This window comes from Colias philodice, chromosome 10 (genome assembly GCF_061535455.1).
Source record: "Colias philodice isolate Cphi_HAF_F1 chromosome 10, ilColPhil1 Martin Lab GWU primary, whole genome shotgun sequence".
NCBI classification, from domain to species: Eukaryota; Metazoa; Arthropoda; class Insecta; order Lepidoptera; family Pieridae; genus Colias; species Colias philodice.
In genome coordinates, this window is record NC_143095.1 from 11,688,395 (window position 1) to 11,712,265 (window position 23,871).

The window sequence follows — 23,871 nt, forward strand, 5'->3', positions numbered from 1 at the left end:
ATTCCATTCACGTATCGATTTTATCTTGAGCCGCTGCGCTTGGTCCAAAAAAATAATATTGGTAATTAGAAGCTAAGAAACTGATGTTCGTATTATATCATAGCATAATATTTGCCAATTGCCATTTCCAATATTATATTCATATTATGCACACTCCATAAGTTAAACAATTGTATTCGTGAATAACAGAAATAAATTATGCTATGTAAAATTGTCTATGGTAATAAATGTAAATTATTATTGGTTAAACTTCATGTTACCAAATTTTAACCAATCGCATCCGCAGATTTATTCAGTAAAAACGTTATAAACCGGTGAAACCGGAGTTGGGTGTTGTCCTTTGGTGAGCGATATGACAAGTTGACAACGCCGAATCTAATGATCAAACAATTTTATTTGAATTTGTGACTAACTCATAATTTGTATTTATTGCTTCAATTTGGTTTAAATATGAAGTTATGATGAGCAGCCCTGTGTATTATTTTGTTGTGGTGCTTTGTTTTAGCATATCAAGTACAAAATCAGGTTAGTACATATCAATATAAACTTTAAACAATTAACTCATTTAACTGCTATTTAAAATCGAAAATTATTATGTTGCTTGCACTTGATTTCTTACTTGAGTCTTCAAATTTTTATGAACAGTTTTCATGTTATAAATGTACGTATTTTCAGATTCAGTCCGTTATTATTACGACTACGAATGTAATGAACCTCTGTTAGACTACGCTAAATTGACTGCTACTTCTAGCTTACGGGAAAGAGGACCGGATAATGCTAAATTACATGGTAAGTTTATACCTCTAGCTTTTACCAATCAAATACCAATATGCATTTTGTTTATGTAGTTCCTCATATTTCTTCATAACACATAATTGTTTCAAGAATTATTACAAAGCCAATGTTTTATATCTGACTGAATACTGTTCTTAAAAATATTACAATATTGAAAAACTCTTATTGGAACTTGTATTTTTGATATTTCAAAATCAATTATTTGATAGTTTTGTTAGGTGCAAGGTCACTGATTTAATTTGCTATTGTGTGAGTAGTTTGAGCATTGTTCATTGTAGTTTTAGAATATCCTTGTTTTTAATATCTTATAGGATTTACCTACACATACATACATATTTTCCCATAATCCTTTATAGCTTAATGTTTTACAGGTTGAATAGATTTTAAATTATGGATTTGCCCTAAACTTTTTATGTAACCTGACATGAAAGCAAAAAGGTTATGGGAAAATAAACTTTCAGTCATATTATGCTATTTCCCCTTATGAGATTGTTTTAATTTAAATTGTGCATGCAAATTTTGTTTTCTTTTTTATTGCGTTTAAGTTTTTAGCTTGAGAGTGCTAGATAAACCCTGAAACAGGATTAATTCGTCAACAGGTTCACACATGGTATAAAAAACTATCCCTGTTGACTAATTACGTAAACACATATAAGGAATACAAGATAATTCTTCCCATCCACAAAATAAAAATGGCAGCAAAGAATACAAGATGGGCATTTAATGCCAGCGAATGGAATCCTACTGAAGCTCAGATTTTAGCTGCTTCAAGCTACATTCAACCTGAGGAAAAGCATAGAATCTCAAAATTTGTCTTTCTCAAAGATGCTAAGTCGAGTTTAGTTGGACGACTCATGATTAGGAAGTATCTCAGTATCGCAACTGATATTCCCTATCAATCCATACAAGTTGGTAGGGATGAAAATGGGAAACCGTATTTGTTAGGCACTGATACATCAGTACATTTTAATGTATCCCATCAAGGTGACTTTGTTGTCTTAGCTGGTAACACTGCACAAAATATTGGTATTGATGTTATGACAATTGAATCTCCTGTTAACAAGGATATACCAGATTTCTTTCGCCTAATGAGAAGGCAACTATCTGAACATGAATGGAAGAAAATTCATAGTTATCACTCTGATCTTCAAAAGATGGCATGTTTTTACCGTATTTGGTGTTTGAAAGAAAGTTATGTGAAGAACATTGGTGTGGGAATTACAACTTCTCTGGAAGCTCTTAGTTTCTCCATAAAAGAAGAGTTAAAAGTTGGTGAAATAACTACAAGCACAGTTTTATATGAGAATGATGTACTTATAGAAGATTATGCTTTTGAAGAAACATTGTTAAATGATTTATATAGTGTGGCCGTTGCAATAAAAGTTAAAGATGGGATAAACAGTGAAATTGTTCCATTTAAATGCTTAACTATAGAAGAACTGTTCGAGGATGCAAAACCATTGGTTGAACCAGACCCAAAATTTACTAGTGATTTCTTAAAAAAGAAGCCAAAACCTTATTAAAATGTTATTTTCATTAGGTGTGTGTTAGTGTGTGGTTTTGTTTTGTAGATCGTAGGTTAAAGGGCTAACATGTATATGGGTTAAATAAAATGTTATGAAAATTGCGTATTTGATTTCCACTAACGTCCAAACATACTAACAGACACGAAACTAGATGTAAAGACTAAAATGCAAAATTGGAAAAAGGTTTGAACGCGTGGACGGCGTCCGAGAATGACTTTGACCAACAACTCGTCATAGATTTGGGTTCGGTGAAGAATGTCACTCGAATATCGACACAGGGACGAGCGCATTCGCAGGAATACGTCCAAGAGTATCATATCAGCTATGGTAGTAACGGACTTGACTACGCGCAGTATAAAGCGGCGGGGGGTGAAGTCAAGGTAATTTGGTGGTGGGGCTAAAACGAGAATCGTGGTGGTTGTATCTGCACGTTTAGATGCTTGTGTTAGTGATTTATGTTTGTATAGGTGATGGGTTATGTACCTTCTTTAGTTTGCTTCGCTATTAGAGTTTGAATGTAGAATTAAACATTTGAAGTAGTTCTTTAACTATAACTTATCAGTAATATCAAATACTAAATCTATTAACAGTACTTTCATACAGTTTAAATGCAGCAATCATTATTTACCATAGCCAATCGGTTATAAAGCTGCATTTGCACTGTATCACAACTTACTAACAAACACTAAACGGTGAAGGGACATCAGCATGGACGGCGAAAGAGAGCTCGTATTACCAGCACTTGACGATAAACCTGCACAAGCGGCGGGAGTTGCGCGCGGTGGCCACGAGGGGCCGGTTCGCTACCGACGAGTTCGTCTCCGAGTACATGATACAGTACTGCGATGATGGCGAGAGTTGGAGGGATCTGACCGACGCGGAAGGATACGCGCAGGTTGAAGGGGTTTTTTTGTTGGATTTGCAATCTTATTTAATGGTGTATAAGATTGGTTTCAATGTATCATTATGGTCAATATAGTTTGCAGATATTTTCAATCATAATTTACAGATAATAACAACAATCAATTCTCTAAATACAGTAGCTCATTCATACTGTGTCTTGTCTTGTCTATGTCTACACGTGTCTACTTGCAGCTCATAGGTTTTTAAATTACATTTTTGAATAGTTATTCTACAAAATATAACTCAACATTGTTGGTATAAATCCAATGTGTATAGTAATGTAGATTTTTGTAAATACTTTTAATATTAACTTTGACCTTTCTAATATTAAGCATGTACTATGAGTTTTGGTATAACTAACATAGTTTAGATATGCACACTATTGTTTTTGTAAACACTATTAACACTAAAACTAAAAGTAGAATATAAAAATAGGTATTTGGTGCTAAGTTTAAATAAAATAAGTGCCTTTTAAATAAAATAAATTGCCAAGTTTCAGTTGTGGTAAATTATCTATTGAGTAAGTAGTAATTGATAAAGGACTAGCTGCGCTCCGCGGTTTCACCCACGTGGTTCCGCTCCTGTTGGTCTTAGCGTGATGATATATAGCCTTCCTCGATAAATGGGCTATCTAACACGTTTTTATAAGTTCTATTGAGTATACTGAACGTGGGCACACTATATAAAGCATAATGACCAATAGTAGCGCTAGCGGAGTATCCTTTTGAGAGAAGACAAATTTATGTGGTCAAAAGAGGAACATATACTTTTGATAAATTCAGCATATTACTATTATTTTGAGGAAATATTGGAAATAAAATTTGTATAACTTTAAAAGCAAACCATACCCTCTTTAACACTGTATATTGTACGTAAGTATTGTAAAACAAATGATTATGCAAAACAATACACTCATTAAAACGTGTGCATAAATAATTACAGATGTTCGAAGGTAACCACGACGGTAACACGGTAGTGAAGAACGAATTCGAAGTGCCTATAATAGCTCAGTATATAAGAATCAATCCCATGAGATGGCGGGACAAGATATCGATGAGAGTCGAACTGTACGGCTGTGATTATGGTATGTATTTAATGTCTTGGATATATCTTTAAAGCGATCATCCAAAGTATTACACTTTTGATGATCACTGATGAATCGGTTAAAAACAAATTTTCTTTTCTACTTGTTTTTTTAAATTGTGACTTCACATAAAACGTATTTTGCCATTTTCTGTTAAAGTTATTAAATCACCAATCAGCCGCTGACAACTATTGTAAAATGACAAATAATACATAATTTATTTATATTCTAGTTGCCGATACGCTATTCTTCAACGGTACATCACTAGTGAAGATAGACCTTCTCCGGGATCCCATATCAGCGTCCCGGGAAACAGTTCGATTCCGGTTCAAGACTAGTGTCGCCTCCGGGGCTCTGCTGTACTCTAGAGGCACTCAGGGGGATTATATAGCGCTGCAATTGAGGGATAACCGACTTGTGCTTAATGTTGATCTTGGTAAGTTAAATTGGAAAAAATAGGTTATGAATGGCGTATAGTTTCTTTTTATTTGGGAATTGATGTTATACTATGTTTTCCTCAAAAAAAGTATTGTGAAAATACTTGATACTTGAATCAAATTCAAACGTTCATTTATTTAATTACACTTCATATGGAAGCCATTTCGACCGTCATAATATAGATAATAGAATATACCGTATACCGAATAAAGTTATTTACTAGCAGTTTGGAAGGTTTTGACTTTATCAATTAGATAGATAGATAGATAGATAGATAACACGTTTATTCATAGAACACAAGAAAATATACATATTACAAACACAAAACATAAAATCAATCAAAAGACACAAAAAACACAGTATAAAAAAGAAACGGATACATTTAATGTGCACAGTGTTCTACGAACAGGCCTTGGCTCAGCATATATGTCAGGGTTGAAAAACCCCGACGCTGATATTCTGCCAATGCCTCTAGAGGGCAGAAAAATAAAAAATAAAACTTAAATAAATAAACAAGTATAAATAATGTTAAATATATGGAGAGATAAAGGAAAAATAACGAAAACAATTTTAGTAAATATAAAATATCAATAAATAGCAATTTAGACAATATTAAAAACATAATCAATCAGATGGTACACGTTACTAATGGTTCACGGCAGTAACAGAACTATGCAAAAGAGGAAAATAAATAAATAAAATAAAAACTATTGAAAATTATTATTAAATAGATTTTTGGATACCTAAAAGGTACTCCCGATAAACAGTTTTAAATCTTAATTTGCTACTAATGTTGCGCATGGGTGGAGGAATGTCGTTCCAACATTTTGTTGCAAAGTATTTGAAACTGCCGCGGAAGGCCATAGTTCTATGTTTTGGTATACAGAAAATATTGGTTCCGAGTCTTACTGGGTTAGAACCACCATCTTTTCGCCACATAAGCTTCTCAAATAAGTAAGCTGGGCGTTTGGTCTTTAAGAGGTCGAATAGAAAGCTAGCCATAAATAGTTTTTGTCTACTTTTCATATTTAGAATATTTGCTGAGTTTAGGAAAGGGTTAAGGGGTAAGGGAAAATTACATGGGTATATTATAGGGAAACATTTATTTTATTTATCTCTCAAGAAACTTTGTCGCTTAGCGACCACGTCGTCCCGTAAATAATTGGGAAACAAAAAAATAATAGAGCGCGTGTGCGAAGCACACGTGTCAGAAGTGAAACTTCTTTGGCAAGATTCAAAGATACCATCAATCATCATCATCGCCTTACTACATGACGTGACGGTATTATTATGACGCGAGCTTGAAATTTTACTCTCAACGCGCCTAAAGAAGTTTGACTTTAAAATTAAATATGTTTTGTAGGTTCCGGCGCAGCCACATCTCTCTCTGTAGGCAGTCTGCTCGACGACAACATTTGGCATGATGTAGTCATCTCCAGGAATAGAAGGAACATCATATTCTCAGTGGATCGAGTTATTGTGCAAGGCAGAATTAGAGGAGAGTTCTCTAGACTGAATCTTAATAGAGCGGTGAGTTGAAAATTGAATAAATTAACAAAAATATATAAAATTACGGTAGTTTTGCTGAAAAATCCGGCTCGAAGGACCTTTTTTTAAGGTTAGAATTGCAGTGGACGATTGCAGTGCAAATCGCGATCGCATGTGAATTCGACTACTATGAATTCAACTACAATACTATGAAAAAGATGATTACTGTTAACTCCTAAACTTCTGGGATAAAAAACATTTTTTTTATTTGGCATAAACATAGATTAAAGATATATACTCAAATATATACTTCTCATATGAATGTGTTTTACAAAGTGCATGCTACCTAGTGAATTTTTCTTAAATACATCTAAACTAATATTCTAAAGAGAAAGATATTTTTGTTTCTTTGTATTGAATAGGCTCCAAAACTACTGCACCATTAATAATAATTTTTTACACTAATAAAAAGCTACAGTAGCACGAAGTAACATAGGCTATATTTTACTTCGTTTTTAACCTGTGTCGTGTCCTGTGTGAGCCGGAACGAGCGTCTAGTCGACTAACAAACTTGAAGCTTCATTTTAAGGGTAAAAAAAAATAACTACGTTAAAAAAAACTGACTTCAAATACGGAAAAGTAAAAAATAATAAACAATGATATTATTAATTACTACATATTATTTAGATGTGCTATTTATTAAATAGGTTTGATGTCGGTGGTAACCTCCCGAATTGATAACCCCCTTTTTTTTGAAGTCGGTTAAAAACTATAATACCCAATGACTCTATTATACTAGTAGACGCGGCATACGCCAACATCATTGCACTAAAAAACAGCGTAATTAATACATACCTACTTACTAACGCATTATCACCAATACAGTTGTTCTCTCTTTCACTCTCACGCACGAGACATAATACATGTCTCACTCATGTACTTCGTAATAACAACTGCCGATTAAAATATAAAAAGAACGTCCAGCCACGACGCTGAATGGTGCGTGACTAAGTGAAACTCGGGCACTTAGCTGAGTTTTTTCTTGCCAAAATAGAGAGCGGGTAACGTATCTAGCTTTTTTATATATCATAGGTAATAACCCTATTTATTATACTCCCAGATGTACATCGGAGGAGTGCCCAACTCGCAAGAGGGTCTAGTAGTGAAGCAGAACTTTACAGGGTGCGTGGAGAACATGTACCTGAACGCTACCAACATTATAGCGCAACTTAAGGAGGGCTACGATACAGGGGAGCCGTTCAAGTATCAGAAAGTGAACACGCTGTATAATTGTCCTGTGAGTATAGTATTATTAAATTATATGTATATGTTACTGTTAAAACTCATAGACAGTCAAAACAACTTTTTACTAAGGAGGTTGCTCAAAAACGTTTTGAGATATTTTGTAATCAAAAGTGGTTATGATTGTCAATGAGCTTTGACTGTAACATATACTTAGATGTACTTATGTAACTTAACTATGTAACTTAACTATGTATTTGAATATTGTTTCTTTCATATTTCTTATAAAAAAAACTAAATAATTAATTCTACACAGGAACCACCAATAGTGCCAGTGACGTTCCTAAAAGAGGGTTCTTACGCGAAATTACGCGGTTACTCCGGAGGGAATACACTCAACGTGTCTCTGGAGTTCCGCACCTATGAGATGCATGGACTGTTGATATACCATAAGTTTAAATCTGAAGGATATGTTAAGGTAAAATAAATAAATAAAAATAAAAAAACACTTTATTGCACACACAAAACAAAACAAAATCAAACAAAAATAATACACAAACAATGAAGCGGTACAAATAGGTACGTGCTAATTATATGGTGATTTAACTCATTGGTACATTGATTGTGTTATTTCAGGCTGTCATTCTATCTAGTTTTGTTTTATGTGTGTGTGAAGAATTGCAATTTTTTTATTAATCATATACCATTAAAATTTTTCTTGTCATAGATGAGAAACTACGTCACCCATTTTTTTTTATATAATCATATCCAGCTTAGCATAGTAACTAATCTTAATAAAAGAAAATCATATAAGATACACACTTTATAACTCAAGAATGGCGGAATTGATTTAAATATTTCTTTTTAGAGATCTATCACCTTGTATTAGGATAATAACTGTTATAAATTTAAAAAAACACTTAACGGAAAAAACAACTAATAAATTCATCCTTACAGGTATTCCTAGAAGAGGGTAAAGTGAAAGTCGAGCTATTCACAGAGGGTTCGCCCAAAATCAAACTAGATAACTACGCAGACACATACAATGATGGACGTTGGCATGCCTTGGTCCTCACGCTGGCACCAGACACGCTCACGCTAGCGGTCGACTATAGACCTGTGAAGACTACGAAGAAACTTAAGTTCTTTACAGGCAGCACTTATTATATTGCTGGTGAGTTGAAAACAAAAAAATATTTTTTTTGAGTGGAACTATGGAGGTGGAACGTATAATTCGTTTATTTGTATTGTAAAATAAATTTAATTTTTGAGAAAATGTTGTATTATGTTGCTGGGCTTTTGCTATACTTAGTAAATTTTTTTTTCTAAATTAGTTTTTATAAATTTCATACGAAAGTAGAAAACTTCACATTTTATCACAGCCTGTGGAATTGGGGCAATAGTTTTTTGTACAAACTCAGAGTGAATATATTATATATCTCAAGCTTGTGTCTTAAAAAAATAGATAGTGCATGTTTTTTCCTAATTTGTTCTTTCTAATATTTTTATTTCGTCTATGTGTGCAAAAAGTCAAACTTGCTGAAACTTTACAGAATACGCGTGGCACGACTAGTATTAGTCCATCAGGCCCCGGAATCACAGACACAATAGAAAATCTATTGTGTCGCGGTCGGATCTGGCCGCTCGGTGGTTGAGAGGTTAAATAATTGAAACACGAAATAAAATTCATATGTTTGTTGTGTGCAGGGGGCAAAGGGCCGCCGCGCGGGTTCGTGGGGTGCATGCGGCGCATCGCCCTGGACGGCAACTACCGCCTGCCCACCGACTGGAAGCCCGAGGAGTTCTGCTGCCCCAACGAGATCGTGTTCGATGCCTGCCACATGATTGATAGGTATGGATGGGGTTACCTCGGGGAAAGACTCAAAAAAGCCGTTTTGCAAACGTTATATTATGTGTTCGCTGTTACAATACTTCTTTAAATTTACAAAACCAAGTGTCCTTGGTTAGAAAAAAGAAGAAAAGAATATTACATAGGATAGATTCGACGCATAGATAACACAAATTAAAGGGCAATGCAGATACAATATACATTTCAGATGTAGGATTCTGAATGTTCATTGTTATATTTGAAGAAAAAAGACATGGTCATAATAAAATTTTTAATTCCGATGATATTTATTGGACAAATAAATCATCTTTTACTATTATTTCTTGTTTTTTATAGATTTAATGCAATATTGATTTCAATTGAATAATGTGTACAGATGCAACCCGAATCCGTGCGAGCACGGCGGCGTGTGCGTGCAGACCGCGGACGAGTTCACGTGCGATTGTTCAGCTACGGGATACGCGGGCGCTGTTTGCCATTCTTGTATGTATTCTGTTATATTTTAATAGATTAAATGTTCAGTTGAGAACCGAAAAAGATATTATTTCTTTATTATAATGCTAACAATAAAATTGGAAAAGTGTGCGAACATTGCACGTAATATTTCAAATGTAATATGTTGCAGTTTACACTTTGAAGGTTGCCTTTTTAATTATTATTACAAAGTTCTTCAAAAGTATACTTTTTAAGTTCTATTATATACTTTTTTATGTACCTATTGGATGGATGAATAGCATATCGTTAACATAATATATCCCTTTTCACGCATTATATCAAATTTAAACGGTGTAACAGTTGAAATTGGATGATTAATATTATTAATTTCTATTAAGTTGCTATTTCTATATCATTTTGTATATTTTGCAGCGGTCCACCCGCTCTCGTGCCAAGCGTACGCGAACGCAGCGGGTCTGACCCGTTCCGCGGATATACACGTGGACGTGGACGGGTCCGGACCTCTGCCCGCCTTCCCGGTCACTTGTCAGGCTTATTGTGAGTATTGTGGACGTGTTTAAATACTTTTTTATAGTAAAAAAAAACTTTATAGTTGAATCTTATGTCAGGTCCTTTTATTTTGTGTTAGTACTTCTTTGTTCTGATTACGTTTGGTAGTCGTAACGACCAGTGAAAAATAATATGAAACTGAAAAAAATAAATAAATTTCTGACACGTTTGCTAAGCACACACGCTTGTTTTATTTCATCAATTTTCTGTCAAATACATTTTGATTTTATTTATTTAACTTTATTTGTTTTAGAAACTAATTACATTATTATTGCGTATTTTTTTCTGTAAATGACTGTTACTAAAATAAATAACTTTATTACTTTCCTCCAGCGGACGGTCGAATCATAACGGCGGTGCGTCACGCGGCAGCTGGCGGGTCTGTAGTCGACGGGTACCAGGAGCCCGGCAGCTTCAGACAGGACATAGAGTACGACGCGACGCGGGCGCAGCTAGAGGCGCTGCTCAACAGGTCGCACACGTGCTCACAGCGGCTTGATTATATGTGCCGGCATTCGAGACTGCTCAACTCGCCCAGTGAGTGTTTGTCTGGGGGCAAAAGGGGGGATTGGTCCTTTGAGGATGGATTTTTTTAGTTAATGAATTGTGTACTATGTATTTTGTCGTGCATTTGAACCGTATTTCACAAAAAATTGCCATTTTTTGAAAATTATTTTTTTTTAATCTGAAATTTTTGAATCTAATTTTGTTGTTTTCGTGTATGTCAGGCGAGGAGGCGAACTTCCACCCGTTCGCGTGGTGGGTGTCGCGCACGGGCCAGCGCATGGACTACTGGGCCGGCGCACAGCCCGGCTCGCGCATGTGCGCGTGCGGCGTGCTCGGCGCGTGCGCGGACCCCAGCAAGTGGTGCAACTGCGACGCGGAGCGGCCGCCGCACGATGCGCACGGTATGTGTGTGCTGTAGTGGTGCGCTCGCGCATGTGCGCGTGCGGCGTGCTCGGCGCGTGCGCGGACCCCAGCAAGTGGTGCAACTGCGACGCGGAGCGGCCGCCGCACGATGCGCACGGTATGTGTGTGCTGTAGTGGTGCGCTCGCGCATGTGCGCGTGCGGCGTGCTCGGCGCGTGCGCGGACCCCAGCAAGTGGTGCAACTGCGACGCGGAGCGGCCGCCGCACGATGCGCACGGTATGTGTGTGCTGTAGTGGTGCGCTCGCGCATGTGCGCGTGCGGCGTGCTCGGCGCGTGCGCGGACCCCAGCAAGTGGTGCAACTGCGACGCGGAGCGGCCGCCGCACGATGCGCACGGTATGTGTGTGCTGTAGTGGTGCGCTCGCGCATGTGCGCGTGCGGCGTGCTCGGCGCGTGCGCGGACCCCAGCAAGTGGTGCAACTGCGACGCGGAGCGGCCGCCGCACGATGCGCACGGTATGTGTGTGCTGTAGTGGTGCGCTCGCGCATGTGCGCGTGCGGCGTGCTCGGCGCGTGCGCGGACCCCAGCAAGTGGTGCAACTGCGACGCGGAGCGGCCGCCGCACGATGCGCACGGTATGTGTGTGCTGTAGTGGTGCGCTCGCGCATGTGCGCGTGCGGCGTGCTCGGCGCGTGCGCGGACCCCAGCAAGTGGTGCAACTGCGACGCGGAGCGGCCGCCGCACGATGCGCACGGTATGTGTGTGCTGTAGTGGTGCGCTCGCGCATGTGCGCGTGCGGCGTGCTCGGCGCGTGCGCGGACCCCAGCAAGTGGTGCAACTGCGACGCGGAGCGGCCGCCGCACGATGCGCACGGTATGTGTGTGCTGTAGTGGTGCGCTCGCGCATGTGCGCGTGCGGCGTGCTCGGCGCGTGCGCGGACCCCAGCAAGTGGTGCAACTGCGACGCGGAGCGGCCGCCGCACGATGCGCACGGTATGTGTGTGCTGTAGTGGTGCGCTCGCGCATGTGCGGTACTTGGGACGTGCATGATATGTTCACCCGAGGCAGATCCAACGAGCGAAACATCTGATGCTATAAAAACACCAACATGACTTGCAAATTCCTCCTGCGTGGGGACACATTGTGAACTAAACATTTGCAGTGAATCGAACTTTAGTCGAACCGAGTTCCGCGCCCGAGTGAAAACATAATATGTATATTGAAAGATAAAATTTCAAACAAACACATTCCAAGTTTTTCTGAAAAAAAATTTCATCTTTTTTTAGAGTTCCAAATGGATGGTGGCGATATAACGGAGAAAGAGTACTTGCCGGTCAAGCAGTTGCGTTTCGGAGATACAGGCAGCCATCTGGACGAAAAAGAAGGCCGGTACACGCTTGGCCCTCTTTTGTGTGAAGGAGATGGTAAGTGTTTATCAAAATAAGGAACGATCAATAGTATAAAACCTAAAAAAAAAATGGAAAAAGGCCAGATTCGAACTCGCATCTTTCGACTGTGTGATTGATTTTTTTTCTATTCTTAAGAAATGTATAAAGGATTTGAATGCAATAAAACTAAAGTAACTAATTCTGCAAATAATTAAAAAAAATTTATACAATGTTTTATGTTTCTAATTTATATTTCTTATTCAGATTTGTTCAGCAACGAGATAACATTCCGTATATCTGACGCGGTGGTCACTCTGCCCACTTTCGACCTCGGCCATAGTGGTGACATCTACTTTGAGTTTAAAACGACCAAGGAAAATGCTGTTTTGCTGCATGCTAAGGTAAGATTTATTATTATTTTACAAATAATAAATACATAATTAGCTGATTTTCGAAAAGGAGGAGGTTCTTTTTTGTATGTTACTTTTACGCATTTTTTCGAAGGTTTTTCCTATACCTTCATAAAATTCTGTGTACAAAAACTGAAGCTATTATGTTCGCCCATATCTTTTTGATAGTTTTCCGCATAATAAACACAAAAGATAAAAAATCCGGGCTTAATATTACATCTCCAGTAATATATAGATTTAAGACACATGCTACATCGAAAACATCTCTCCCCAGGGTCCGCAAGACTACATAAAGCTGTCCATCATCGGCGGAGACCAGCTTCAATTCCAGTTCCAAGTGGGAGACACGCCGCTCGGTGTCTCCGTGGAGACCAGCTCCAGGCTCGCTGATGACCACTGGCACTCCGTCTCCATTGAGAGGAACAGGTATGTGCATCAGAACAACTAAGTCATTTGAACAAAACACTTAGATCTGGATAAGCTGGATTCGTGTTTGTTGAAACGCCACGTCACGTAACGTTACGTCACGTCACGTAACGTAACGTAACGTCACGTTTCCTTACGTTTTATCGCCTATTGTATATGAACGACTCCATGGTTCACTTATATTTGAACACATATATTTGATGTGTAGGAAAGAAGCTCGCGTAGTAGTGGACGGGGCGTTAAAGAACGAGATACGCACAGCCAAGGAGCCGGTACGAGCCCTACACCTCACGACCGCGCTGGTGCTGGGCGCCACGCTGGAGCGCAAGGACGGCTTCGTGGGCTGCATGCGGGCGCTGCTGCTCAACGGCAAGCCCGTCGACTTGCGCTCTATTGCGAGACGCGGTGAGTTCAGTTTAGCTTGGCAATCAATCAATCAATCAATCAATCAATCAATCAATCAATCACTCACTCACTCACTCACTCACTCACTCACTCACTCACTCACTCACTCACTCACTCACTCACTCACTCACTCACTCACTTTGATTACCGTTAGTCGTAACGTGACAAAATCTGACTACATTTAGCGAATAATTTATTTATTTATTCCATCAACGCGCACGTACTCGTATACGTACTCTTGCTCAAATCTGTTAGTTAACTTTTTAACATTTAACAAACATTTCTCCCACCAGTTCTATACGAATAACATGTTAATTTAATAAAAAAATCTAATACATCAGGTCTTTACGGAATATCGGAAGGCTGTGTGGGCAAGTGCATATCGTCCCCGTGTCTCAACAACGGCACGTGCCTCGAGCGGTACGACACGTATTCTTGTGACTGTCGATGGACCGCCTTCAAAGGACCTATTTGTGCTGATGGTAAGTGAATATACACTTATATTTGTTCATGTGATAAATACATTTCAGATTTAGTTGACTTATCCGTCCAATAAAGTATTACACGATAGTATTAAAATGTCACGTAAACTGTCTGATACGGGCAATTAGAATACGTTTTTAAAATGGTAGTTTTATACATTATTCGACGAATAAGTTTTTATAATCATTGATAAATCAGCCCTTAGAAAAAAATGTAATCTGTCAATTTTATATAGCTGAACAGTTTGGTTGTTAAACGTGCTCAGGATATACTCCGTATTGATAATTATTTTTTTTGTATGGTTGCTATAGAAGGTTTATAATATGCTACGCTCAAAGAGCAAAGGCGTTCATTGAGAAAAAAATAGCTAATAATGCATTGGAGTTAGAGAACCACATCGCAAAATTGTCTGGCTCCAATGAAAACTTTCACAAAGCGTTGTGGCAATGTAGAATTGCCATAACACAATCTGAACATATTGGTTAAACCAATGGTAGTAGGAGCAGCAATGAAAAATGTTGCGAAATCGGGAAAATATTCAGCGAAATGTTTTCAAATTAAAAAAAAAAAAACATGTAAAAGAAAATGAATCTATAATTTTTTTAACTAAAAACGACTTACAGCTTGTAAACTTGCTTGTATACTTAAAATTTTTAATACGTGTGAAAGCAAATTAATCTATATCTTCTAACGCAGTAGCTGACAGCTAAGGAAACTTACTTTAATTTATAATTATTCTCCAGAAATCGGTGTAAACCTGCGTCCCAACTTAATGGTGAAATACGACTTCCTCGGTTCATGGCGGTCCACGATCAACGAGAAGATACGCGTGGGTTTCACCACCACGAACCCCAGGGGATTCCTGCTGGGATTCTACTCGAATATATCCGGGGAGTACCTCACGCTCATGGTGTCTAACTCGGGTGAGTTAAAGGTTATGTGTTTAGGTTTGAGAAAGAGAAAGGAATGGCAAAATTGATATAATTTAATAAAATGTTATAGGTAATTTTAGGCAGTTACTTTCTTATAATATACTAGCTTCTGCTCACGACTTTGTACGTGCATCCCCGTTTTTCCCCGTTCCCGTAAGAATTTCGGGAAATCATTTCTTAGCGGATGCCTACGTCCTAACATCTACCTGCATGCCAAATTTCAGCCCGATACGTCCAGTGGTTTGGGCTGTGCGTTGATAGATCACTATATCAGTCACCTTTGAGTTATATATATATAGATTGTGTAGTGAAGTGACTATATCACTGTAATAAAAAGTTTACTGTAATTAAAAATTGAACATTTGTTCAGAACAAACATAAAAAAGCTTTTAACACAATTTTAGAATGGCAATTAATTTATATATTTGAACATGTCACTCTTTAAGAATATATCAAATAGATCACTTCAAATTGAAATTACTGCATCTTTATTTTTTGTCCTTTTTTTTGATGATAATATGTATTATTGCTAATTTCTATATTTTTGTCTTGTTGTTGCCTTAGCGCGTAGTGCTGTATCTGTTAAAAAAAAAAGAATGTTTCTTTCTCTCTTAACAATTTTTTAAGCTATTGCATAGCTTCTATCGCGGGCCTTGAGCGCGGGGACCGAATCGAGAAATTCCGTAACGAAAAAACCTCACGCTCCCCACTCCGAGGGGCGCGGAGGTGTGGCTTGAAGGCATAGCATGCAATAGCTTTACCGCGGCAGTCCCCGAGTGCCACACGTCTTTTTTCCCCCCAGGGAGTCTCCGCGTGGTGTTCGACTTCGGGTTCGAGCGGCAGGAGATAATATTCCAGGGCAAGCACTTCGGGCTCGGCCAGTACCACGACGTGCGGCTCTCGCGCAAGGACAGCGGCGCTACTATGGTTCTGCAGGTAACGTATTATTAGTAACTAACTACCCTCTAAATACAGGTAACGTAGAATTATCCTCTTAAATAGTTTATACTAAAATTGGAATTATTTTTAATTTAAAATAACTTGTAATTTTGAAACTACAACATAAGGAGACATGTTTGATGATTATTTAAATAAATTTAGGATATCTGTGTTAATGAGTGTCGAATTTGTATAAGGCAGACGGCACACGGCTCGGTTTTTTACCAGCTGCAGCGCTGTGTACAAACCGTTCAAAGTACACAAGACGATTTGCACACGCCCCGATAGTGGCTCCTAGATACCGACTACCGGACGTAAACCGGGCCGTGTTAAACCCTCTCGTAGGCTCATGCCCTAACTGGACATGCTTATTGGCGTATCTCGTGCTTTTAACATAGTATTATGGTTTTTTTTTGCAGGTGGACAACTACGAGACGCAGGAGTACCACTTCAACATCCGCGAGAGCGCGGACGCACAGTTCAACAACATCCAGTACATGTACATCGGGCGCAACGAGAGCATGAGCGAGGGCTTCGCGGGCTGCGTCAGCCGCGTCGAGTTCGACGACATCTACCCGCTCAAGCTGCTCTTCCAGCAGGACCCGCCCGCCAACGTGCGCTCTATCGGTGCGTGCTCTGTGCTCTACCGCAGCTCTGTGTGCTCTACCGCAGCTCTACATCGGCGCAACGAGAGCATGAGCGAGGGCTTCGCGGGCTGCGTCAGCCGCGTCGAGTTCGACGACATCTACCCGCTCAAGCTGCTCTTCCAGCAGGACCCGCCCGCCAACGTGCGCTCTATCGGTGCGTGCTCTGTGCTCTACCGCAGCTCTGTGTGCTCTACCGCAGCTCTACATCGGCGCAACGAGAGCATGAGCGAGGGCTTCGCGGGCTGCGTCAGCCGCGTCGAGTTCGACGACATCTACCCGCTCAAGCTGCTCTTCCAGCAGGACCCGCCCGCCAACGTGCGCTCTATCGGTGTGTTGTAGCGCTATCCGGCTCTACGGTATCTGTATTGGAGCTCTACTGCTGCTTAACATGTAGCGGTGCCGCAGTAGGATCCACCCTCGACGTGCGCGCTAGCTCTACTTACCTCTACGGTAGCGTTATGTAGCCGTGCCGTAGCTCCGCCGCAATTGTATATGTAGCGGTGCCGTAGCCGGACCCGCCTGTTAATGTGCACTCCTATTTGTTCGTGTTGTCTATTCGTAGCTCTACGTAGGTCTATGTATCTCTACTACAACTCCTGTAGCATTTTAGCCGGTAACGTGCGCGATAGCTTTTTGTCCCATATTTTTCCAGTAAGTTGTTACATGATTTACAAATAATGTACGACAGTGGGTTCTAAACTTAGCGAAAAACTTGTATCATGCGCTGAGTTGCGCTTCTTGAGTTCGCTCTATCTAACTCTTCCTGGTGGATTAACAGGATTCAGTGTAATCGTTATAATTAGTAATAAATACAAAACAAAAAATGTGTAAACACGTAAGAAGTGAAACTTCTTTATGACCTTATTTTTCCAAAAATAATTTACTATATGCAACTTTACAGAAATACGTCGAATCACGCGTGGTAGGGATAAGAAAAAGATGGCGCGTTACGGAAAAATGTCACGCGTAACGAAAACATGTTACACTAAATTTTTTTCCAACCCCGATAAAGAAGTTTCACTTCAATAATATAATAAATAATTCAAACATGACGACCCATATGTCCCCCCAGGCGGTATCCTCCACGAGGACTTCTGCGGCGTCGAACCCGTGACCCACCCCCCCGCGCCGCTGGAGACCCGCCCCCCGCCCTATGTGGACAGCGACGCGGATCTCGACTACCATCGCACGGATGAGGCCATACTTGCTAGTTTGTATTTGTATTTATTTAGCTCTTAAATCGTATACTAATATAGTAAATAAATAAATAAATAAATATTTCAGGACAATTTTCACACACGGCTCAATCTGATCCCATACTAAGCTTTCGCTTGTGTTATGGAAACCAGATGGCTGATAAACATACATATTATATAATTTTAAATAAATACTTATATAGATAATTAACACCCAGACACAGAGCAAACATCTATGTTCATCACACAAATATTTGCCCCGGGTGGGGATCGAACCCACGACCTCTGTCTTGGAAGGCAGGGCCACTACCAACCAAGCCAACCGGCCAGTCAAATATATAAATACAATATATAAATATATAAATATAAATATATACGGCCTTACTAATAAAAAGTTAAACAATGGATAAATTTCTACCATTTTCTACCATAGCTATGTCCTGCTCTTGCTCACGTGAAACGTCAATCATAAAAACAAGACAGGTTATTGCAATAACTAATCCATTGCAAAGCGAATGAGTAACATTTTATTAGTAAGACCTTTAGCTCTTACATCGTAGACGTAGATAATGTAAAACAATGTGGAATTTGTAAACTATACTTGCTAGATTGCATGTGAAAGAAAGAAAATAAATTTATTGCCAAAAACACATCAACATAGTTTATCTTAAAATTAAATGAAGCAAATGACAGCCTCAGCAAAATGCTGAACAAAAACAGCGCTGATATATGTCTAATTATAACATTTCAACATGATAAATGACTATAACACTGTTCTAATATTAGTCTAGTATAAAAATAAGACATGTATAAACTAAACATGGTTTCAGGGGTTTATGACTTTTTTTTTATGTCAGTGATATAAAAAAAAATGTGAGCCGTCATGGGACGCCTGGCAGATGTGAAACATCGTTCGGTTTACAAGTGAACCTATAGATGTTTCACATCAAAATTTATTCACTTAGGGCCGATTTTTCAATGCTTGGATAAAACTTATTCGTCGAATAATGTATTAAACTACCATTTTAAAAACGTATTCTTATTACCTGTATTTGACAGTTTACGTGACATTTTAATATCATCGTGTAATACTTTATTGGACGGATAAGTTTTATCCAAGCATTGAAAAATTGGCCCTTATTCTAATCAGTTCAAAATGATTGAAAAATTTTCCTCGAATATCGTAAAAACATAATAATATCACAATGAGCTTTTCGTATTTAAGAAAAGAAAATCAACATTGATACAAATAGAAATAAGTTAGTGTATGATTATGATTCGGTAGTGATAAAGGCAATTTTTTTGTTTTTAGCGGTGCTGGCCTTCATTTTCCTCCTACTGATCGTTGTGGCCATTGTCTTGGTTCGAACGCTATCTCGACACAAGGGAGAATATCTCACTCAGGTATGTTGTTGTATAATATGTTGTTTTTACTTATAATATAGGAATGCCTGAAATAAACAATGTAAATGTAAAATTTTATAAATATAAAATTGGTTTTATGACATTCAAATGCTGTATAAATATAAAAAAAATCGGTTGTTAGGTGGGATTTGTATTTGCGTCTGCCGTCATTTAGAGGGATAAGAAGTTGCGCATTCAAATCCCGCCTTGTGAACGTTAGCATGTTGCATGTTTCTATTTATTCGAAGTGGCTACTAATATAAATTTATTTATTTTCTCATCACAAATGAACAATCAACACATACATTGTTAATCTATATGTGTTAACACTAGTCTTTGCTCACATACGTATATTATTTTACTACCTATTGGTGTACCTTTTAATTGGCGTAGCTTAGTATTTATTCATCTCAAAAATTATATCACTAGCTGTAAGGTACCTTATCATAAATAAATTAATAAACTAACATTTATGAGAGACTGGTGTCCGTGATAAGTAAAAATACTTGTGTTACGGTAACTAATAAAGTTTTTTGCAATTGAACTAAATTATTGCATTCACCGTCATCATCCTCAGTGCATATACGTTCATACGTTCTGCTGGGACACAGGCGTTATATTCGGGTATTGGGTATTTATTGCATTGTTTGAACTAAATAATGTGTATAAATTTATAAGGAATAGGAAAAAATTCGATCACTCGAACCCGCATCCTTTCGCGCCAAACCGGGGCGGACGCCTGACTAACTCGGCCACTCGTGACCCGCCAGAGCGAATTTATTGAAGTGAAAACTTCTTTAGCGGCGTTGAGCACTTTTTCTGTAATGTATATAAAATCTTAAACTCGCGTCAGGACACGTGACCTGATCGAAAAAGCGTAAGACGGATACCATTCCAAAATATCAAACATGCTCAACGTTAATAATCAAGTTTTCACTTCTGCCGGCACTCCCGGAGTGCAACCCGTCTTTTTTTCTATTCTTACAGTTTTTATGTGTCTAAGGGACACACTAAATAATATATGTGTGTGTGTGTGTGTGTGCAGGAGGAGCGCGGTGCGGAGGGCGCGGAGGGACCCGATGCAGCAGCGCTTGCCGCAGCTACAGGGCCGAGGGTCACCAAGCGGAGGGAGTTCTTCATTTAATGCACATCATACAAGAGTGATTAGGGTGGGGGGCTTGTTATAGTATAGAGCAGCGGAATATGGGGGGAGTGCTTCATTTAGACACGACACTACTACAAGTGGGGAGGGGGGATTATGTAACTTTACTTGTATAGTGAGTTACTACTTGTACTCGAGTAGGAGGAGGGAGAAATATACTTGTTTAGTTATATAATATATAACTTATATAGCTAAGGATGAAGACCTTGCCTAAAAAGAAAAGAGGGGAGGCGAAAGGGATATAGACAGCACCGCAAAGGATGTAGGGACAGGAAAACACATAACACTATTACAATAGATAATGAAGAACAATTAACACTTTGGGCAATTATACAGGGTGTCCCACTGTTGGTATACTAAGCTCAAAGGAGGTTATAGTTTTGCATACGCTGAGTACGTAAAAAATACTTAAAAAATTCCAGACGCATTTTTTTTTCAAATAGATGAAATCTTAAAACTCTATGTGTACACCCATAACAAGCGACCCGCCCAGCTTTGCCACCAGCACGTGGGCTATCGTTTAAGATTATGTTTTCATTGACAAAATGCTCAAATTAGAGAAGCGTTATTTGCCGGCTGCGCGAAGCCAGAGAAGAAAACATGGATTTTCAGGAAAAATTTAGCAAAAAATTTTTGACGTAATTTTGTTGTTTAAGTATTTTTTTCATGATCAGTGTATGCAAACCTATAAGTCCCTTCGCGCTTAGTATACCAATAGTGTGACACCCTGTATTTAGGGATAAATTAAAAACCACAATTTAAAAAAGCGAATAACATAGACCACTGAATACCTGATACTGTTAAAAATATTAATTATTCATCAATTTCTCGTATTTCTTCATAAAATTCAGTTGTATTGCTCAATATACTTCAGAATTTATAAAATCAGTATTTACACAGTATCTAAACACAAACTGACACATAGTTAATATTCCATTTATATTTTTTAACATATAAATGAATAAGAACAGAACATTTCAACGAGAATCAAGCTTATCGTTTAAATTCTATATAAGCAATAATCTCAAAATATAAGACTGTTATGTATTACCGAATATGACATCATAGTTGACATATAGACAAATAATTTACTACACACGCATTAAAACACCTAGAATTAGAAACAGCCAAAAATCATCTAAAAATACAGACAAACCCAAGCACAGCAAGTATATTCTGTTAATTAGTTTAAATCACTATTTCACGCATACATTTATATAAGTATCATATTATCATTTATCATTATCAAAAGCAAATAAATATCATGTAATTAAAAAAAAAATCTACTATCTCTTTCTAATATCAAGGATCGTGTAAACGACACGACGCAATTCCAAAAAATATTTTTTTTTTTTAATTAAGAACATAATCTCGTTAAAAAGTATTTTATCCACACGTATTTTCGGGATCCTATTTTAAGAATATGGGTCATTTTATATTATGAAATACATAGTTGCATTATGCAAAATCCGTCGCTTGTGCCTTTTTGTATTGACGAAACATTATCATTAAAATTCTAATAAACATTTCATTAATATTAAAGAATTGCGTTTAATTCATAACATATAGTATTCTAAAAAATCATGAAAATATAATCATCATAATCATTAGTAATATTGGCACTAAAAGTTCAAATTACTTATAATAAAGCACAAATAGCATTTTTGTATGGTTTTTTCAAATTTCTCCCGTTACGTGCCATTTGGCTTGACATTTTGTATCTTTTGTATTTTGTAACACATTTTTGTATCGATGTATATTTAGTTACTTTCGTATTTATATATTTGAATGTATTAGATTTACAATAAAATTATTAGTTTATAGAATTACAAATTATAATAAGCGTAGTTTATTTTGTATCGTCACGATATTTTGTGTTTAGGTTTAGTTGTTTAGGGTTCGCTGAGCTTTTCTTTTATTTTCCGTCCAGAAACGAATGTCACCGCTACTTAAAAGTATTTTTTTTCTGTGATTATAACGATTTTTGAACGTTTTAATTGCGTGATTGAGTCGAAATACCAACATTGTAGGGAATAATTTTGCATGACAGTGTTTTAGAATATTTGTGAATCTCGATTTATTTTAGTGTATTTTTATGTGTATTTGTATAATTTTGTCGTATTTTATGTAACAAAAGACGTATCCATCGTACAATATTATTTGCAAATGACTGCACACTAAACGATAATAACTACTTTAATGTAAAAAGTATTTTTATATGAAATACAATAAACATGGTTAGTTGTGTGTTTGTCATTGTGGTATCCACAAGCGAGTGTTGGCAATTTTTGTAATTCCTTAACCATTTTAAGAACAAATAAATTGTGAAATGAACCAAATTCATTGTTATGTACGCATTAATAAAATTATTATAACGCGATTTTGTTAATATAAAATTAACTTTTTACAAATAAGTATCATTTTTCTATACTTAAAATATTATAAAATGATGATATTCGCTTGTGGATTCGACAGATAGGTGCCTTATAGTCGGCACGGAGGTCACGTAGCGTGTTAGTAGAGTTTTTATTTTACTACGAAATCACAATAAATTCATAAATAAACTTGGTGTTTTATTTTATTACCTTCCCATTAAAATAAACAAGAAGTTGATTAGGTAATTCTGAAGACTGAACCAGTACATTCATAAATATTACTATCTATGGTAGCAGTATTAACGTTTCTTACAAGCGTAGCTCAAAGGCACAATTATTATGGAGGGAGTGTTAAGAAATATAAATAAATAAATATTTTCAGGACAATTTTCACACACGGCACGATCTGATCCCATACTAAGCTTTCGCTTGTGTTATGGAAACCAGATGGCTGATAAACATACATAATATATTATATAATTTTAAATAAATACTTATATGTATAGATAAATTAACACCCAGACACAGAGCAACCATCTATGTTCATCACACAAATATTTGCCTCGGGTGGGAATCGTACCCACGACCGAGAAATAATATGATAATCGCCTTTAAAGTACATAAACTAAAGGACGTCCAACGAGAAGCGATACGAAAAGTCATTCACCTTGAAATCAACTGTGGCGTTGACAAACTAATATCTATCTCTTTCCATCTTGTGCAGTTGCCGTAATGTCTCGTTCTCCCGGTTGTTCACATGACAAGTCAAGCCGGGTTCGCCAACATTCGGCCGGCCATTTTAAAAAGATTTATTCTGTTTTACAAATTTATTATAAGTGTTACAGACTCTGATTCTGACACTACAGACTTAGAAGAATCGGCGTCTGACTAAATAAATATTAATTTC

The 23,871-nt window shown here is 37.7% G+C and overlaps 1 protein-coding gene across 1 annotated transcript; it reads left to right on the forward strand.

Moving 5' to 3' along the window:
* The first annotated feature begins 306 nt into the window (after positions 1-306).
* On the forward strand, positions 307-23,153 carry Nrx-IV (neurexin-4). The gene is made up of 26 exons (XM_089700330.1): positions 307-525; positions 676-789; positions 2,505-2,701; positions 4,167-4,308; positions 4,541-4,744; positions 6,110-6,276; positions 7,355-7,531; positions 7,793-7,954; positions 8,434-8,650; positions 9,184-9,328; positions 9,702-9,808; positions 10,193-10,318; positions 10,664-10,867; positions 11,059-11,238; positions 12,484-12,621; positions 12,850-12,986; positions 13,270-13,421; positions 13,630-13,826; positions 14,168-14,308; positions 15,053-15,232; positions 16,044-16,177; positions 16,600-17,155; positions 17,900-18,037; positions 19,336-19,427; positions 20,473-20,926; positions 21,327-23,153. The coding sequence occupies exons 1-25, from the start codon at positions 459-461 to the stop codon at positions 20,569-20,571; spliced, it is 4,173 nt and encodes a 1,390-aa protein (XP_089556456.1). The 5' UTR covers positions 307-458; the 3' UTR covers positions 20,572-20,926; positions 21,327-23,153.
* The last annotated feature ends 718 nt before the right edge of the window (positions 23,154-23,871 follow it).

What these genes read in the sequence shown, in the direction of transcription:
- Nrx-IV (XM_089700330.1), top strand. Translation starts at nt 459, where the DNA reads ATGATGAGCAGCCCTGTGTATTATTTTGTTGTGGTGCTTTGTTTTAGC. An exon ending in TCTTTTGTGTGAAGGAGATG is followed by an intron (nt 12,622 to 12,849) that starts GTAAGTGTTTAT and finishes TTTCTTATTCAG; the next exon opens with ATTTGTTCAGCAACGAGATA. An exon ending in GCGCTACTATGGTTCTGCAG is followed by an intron (nt 16,178 to 16,599) that starts GTAACGTATTAT and finishes TTTTTTTTGCAG; the next exon opens with GTGGACAACTACGAGACGCA.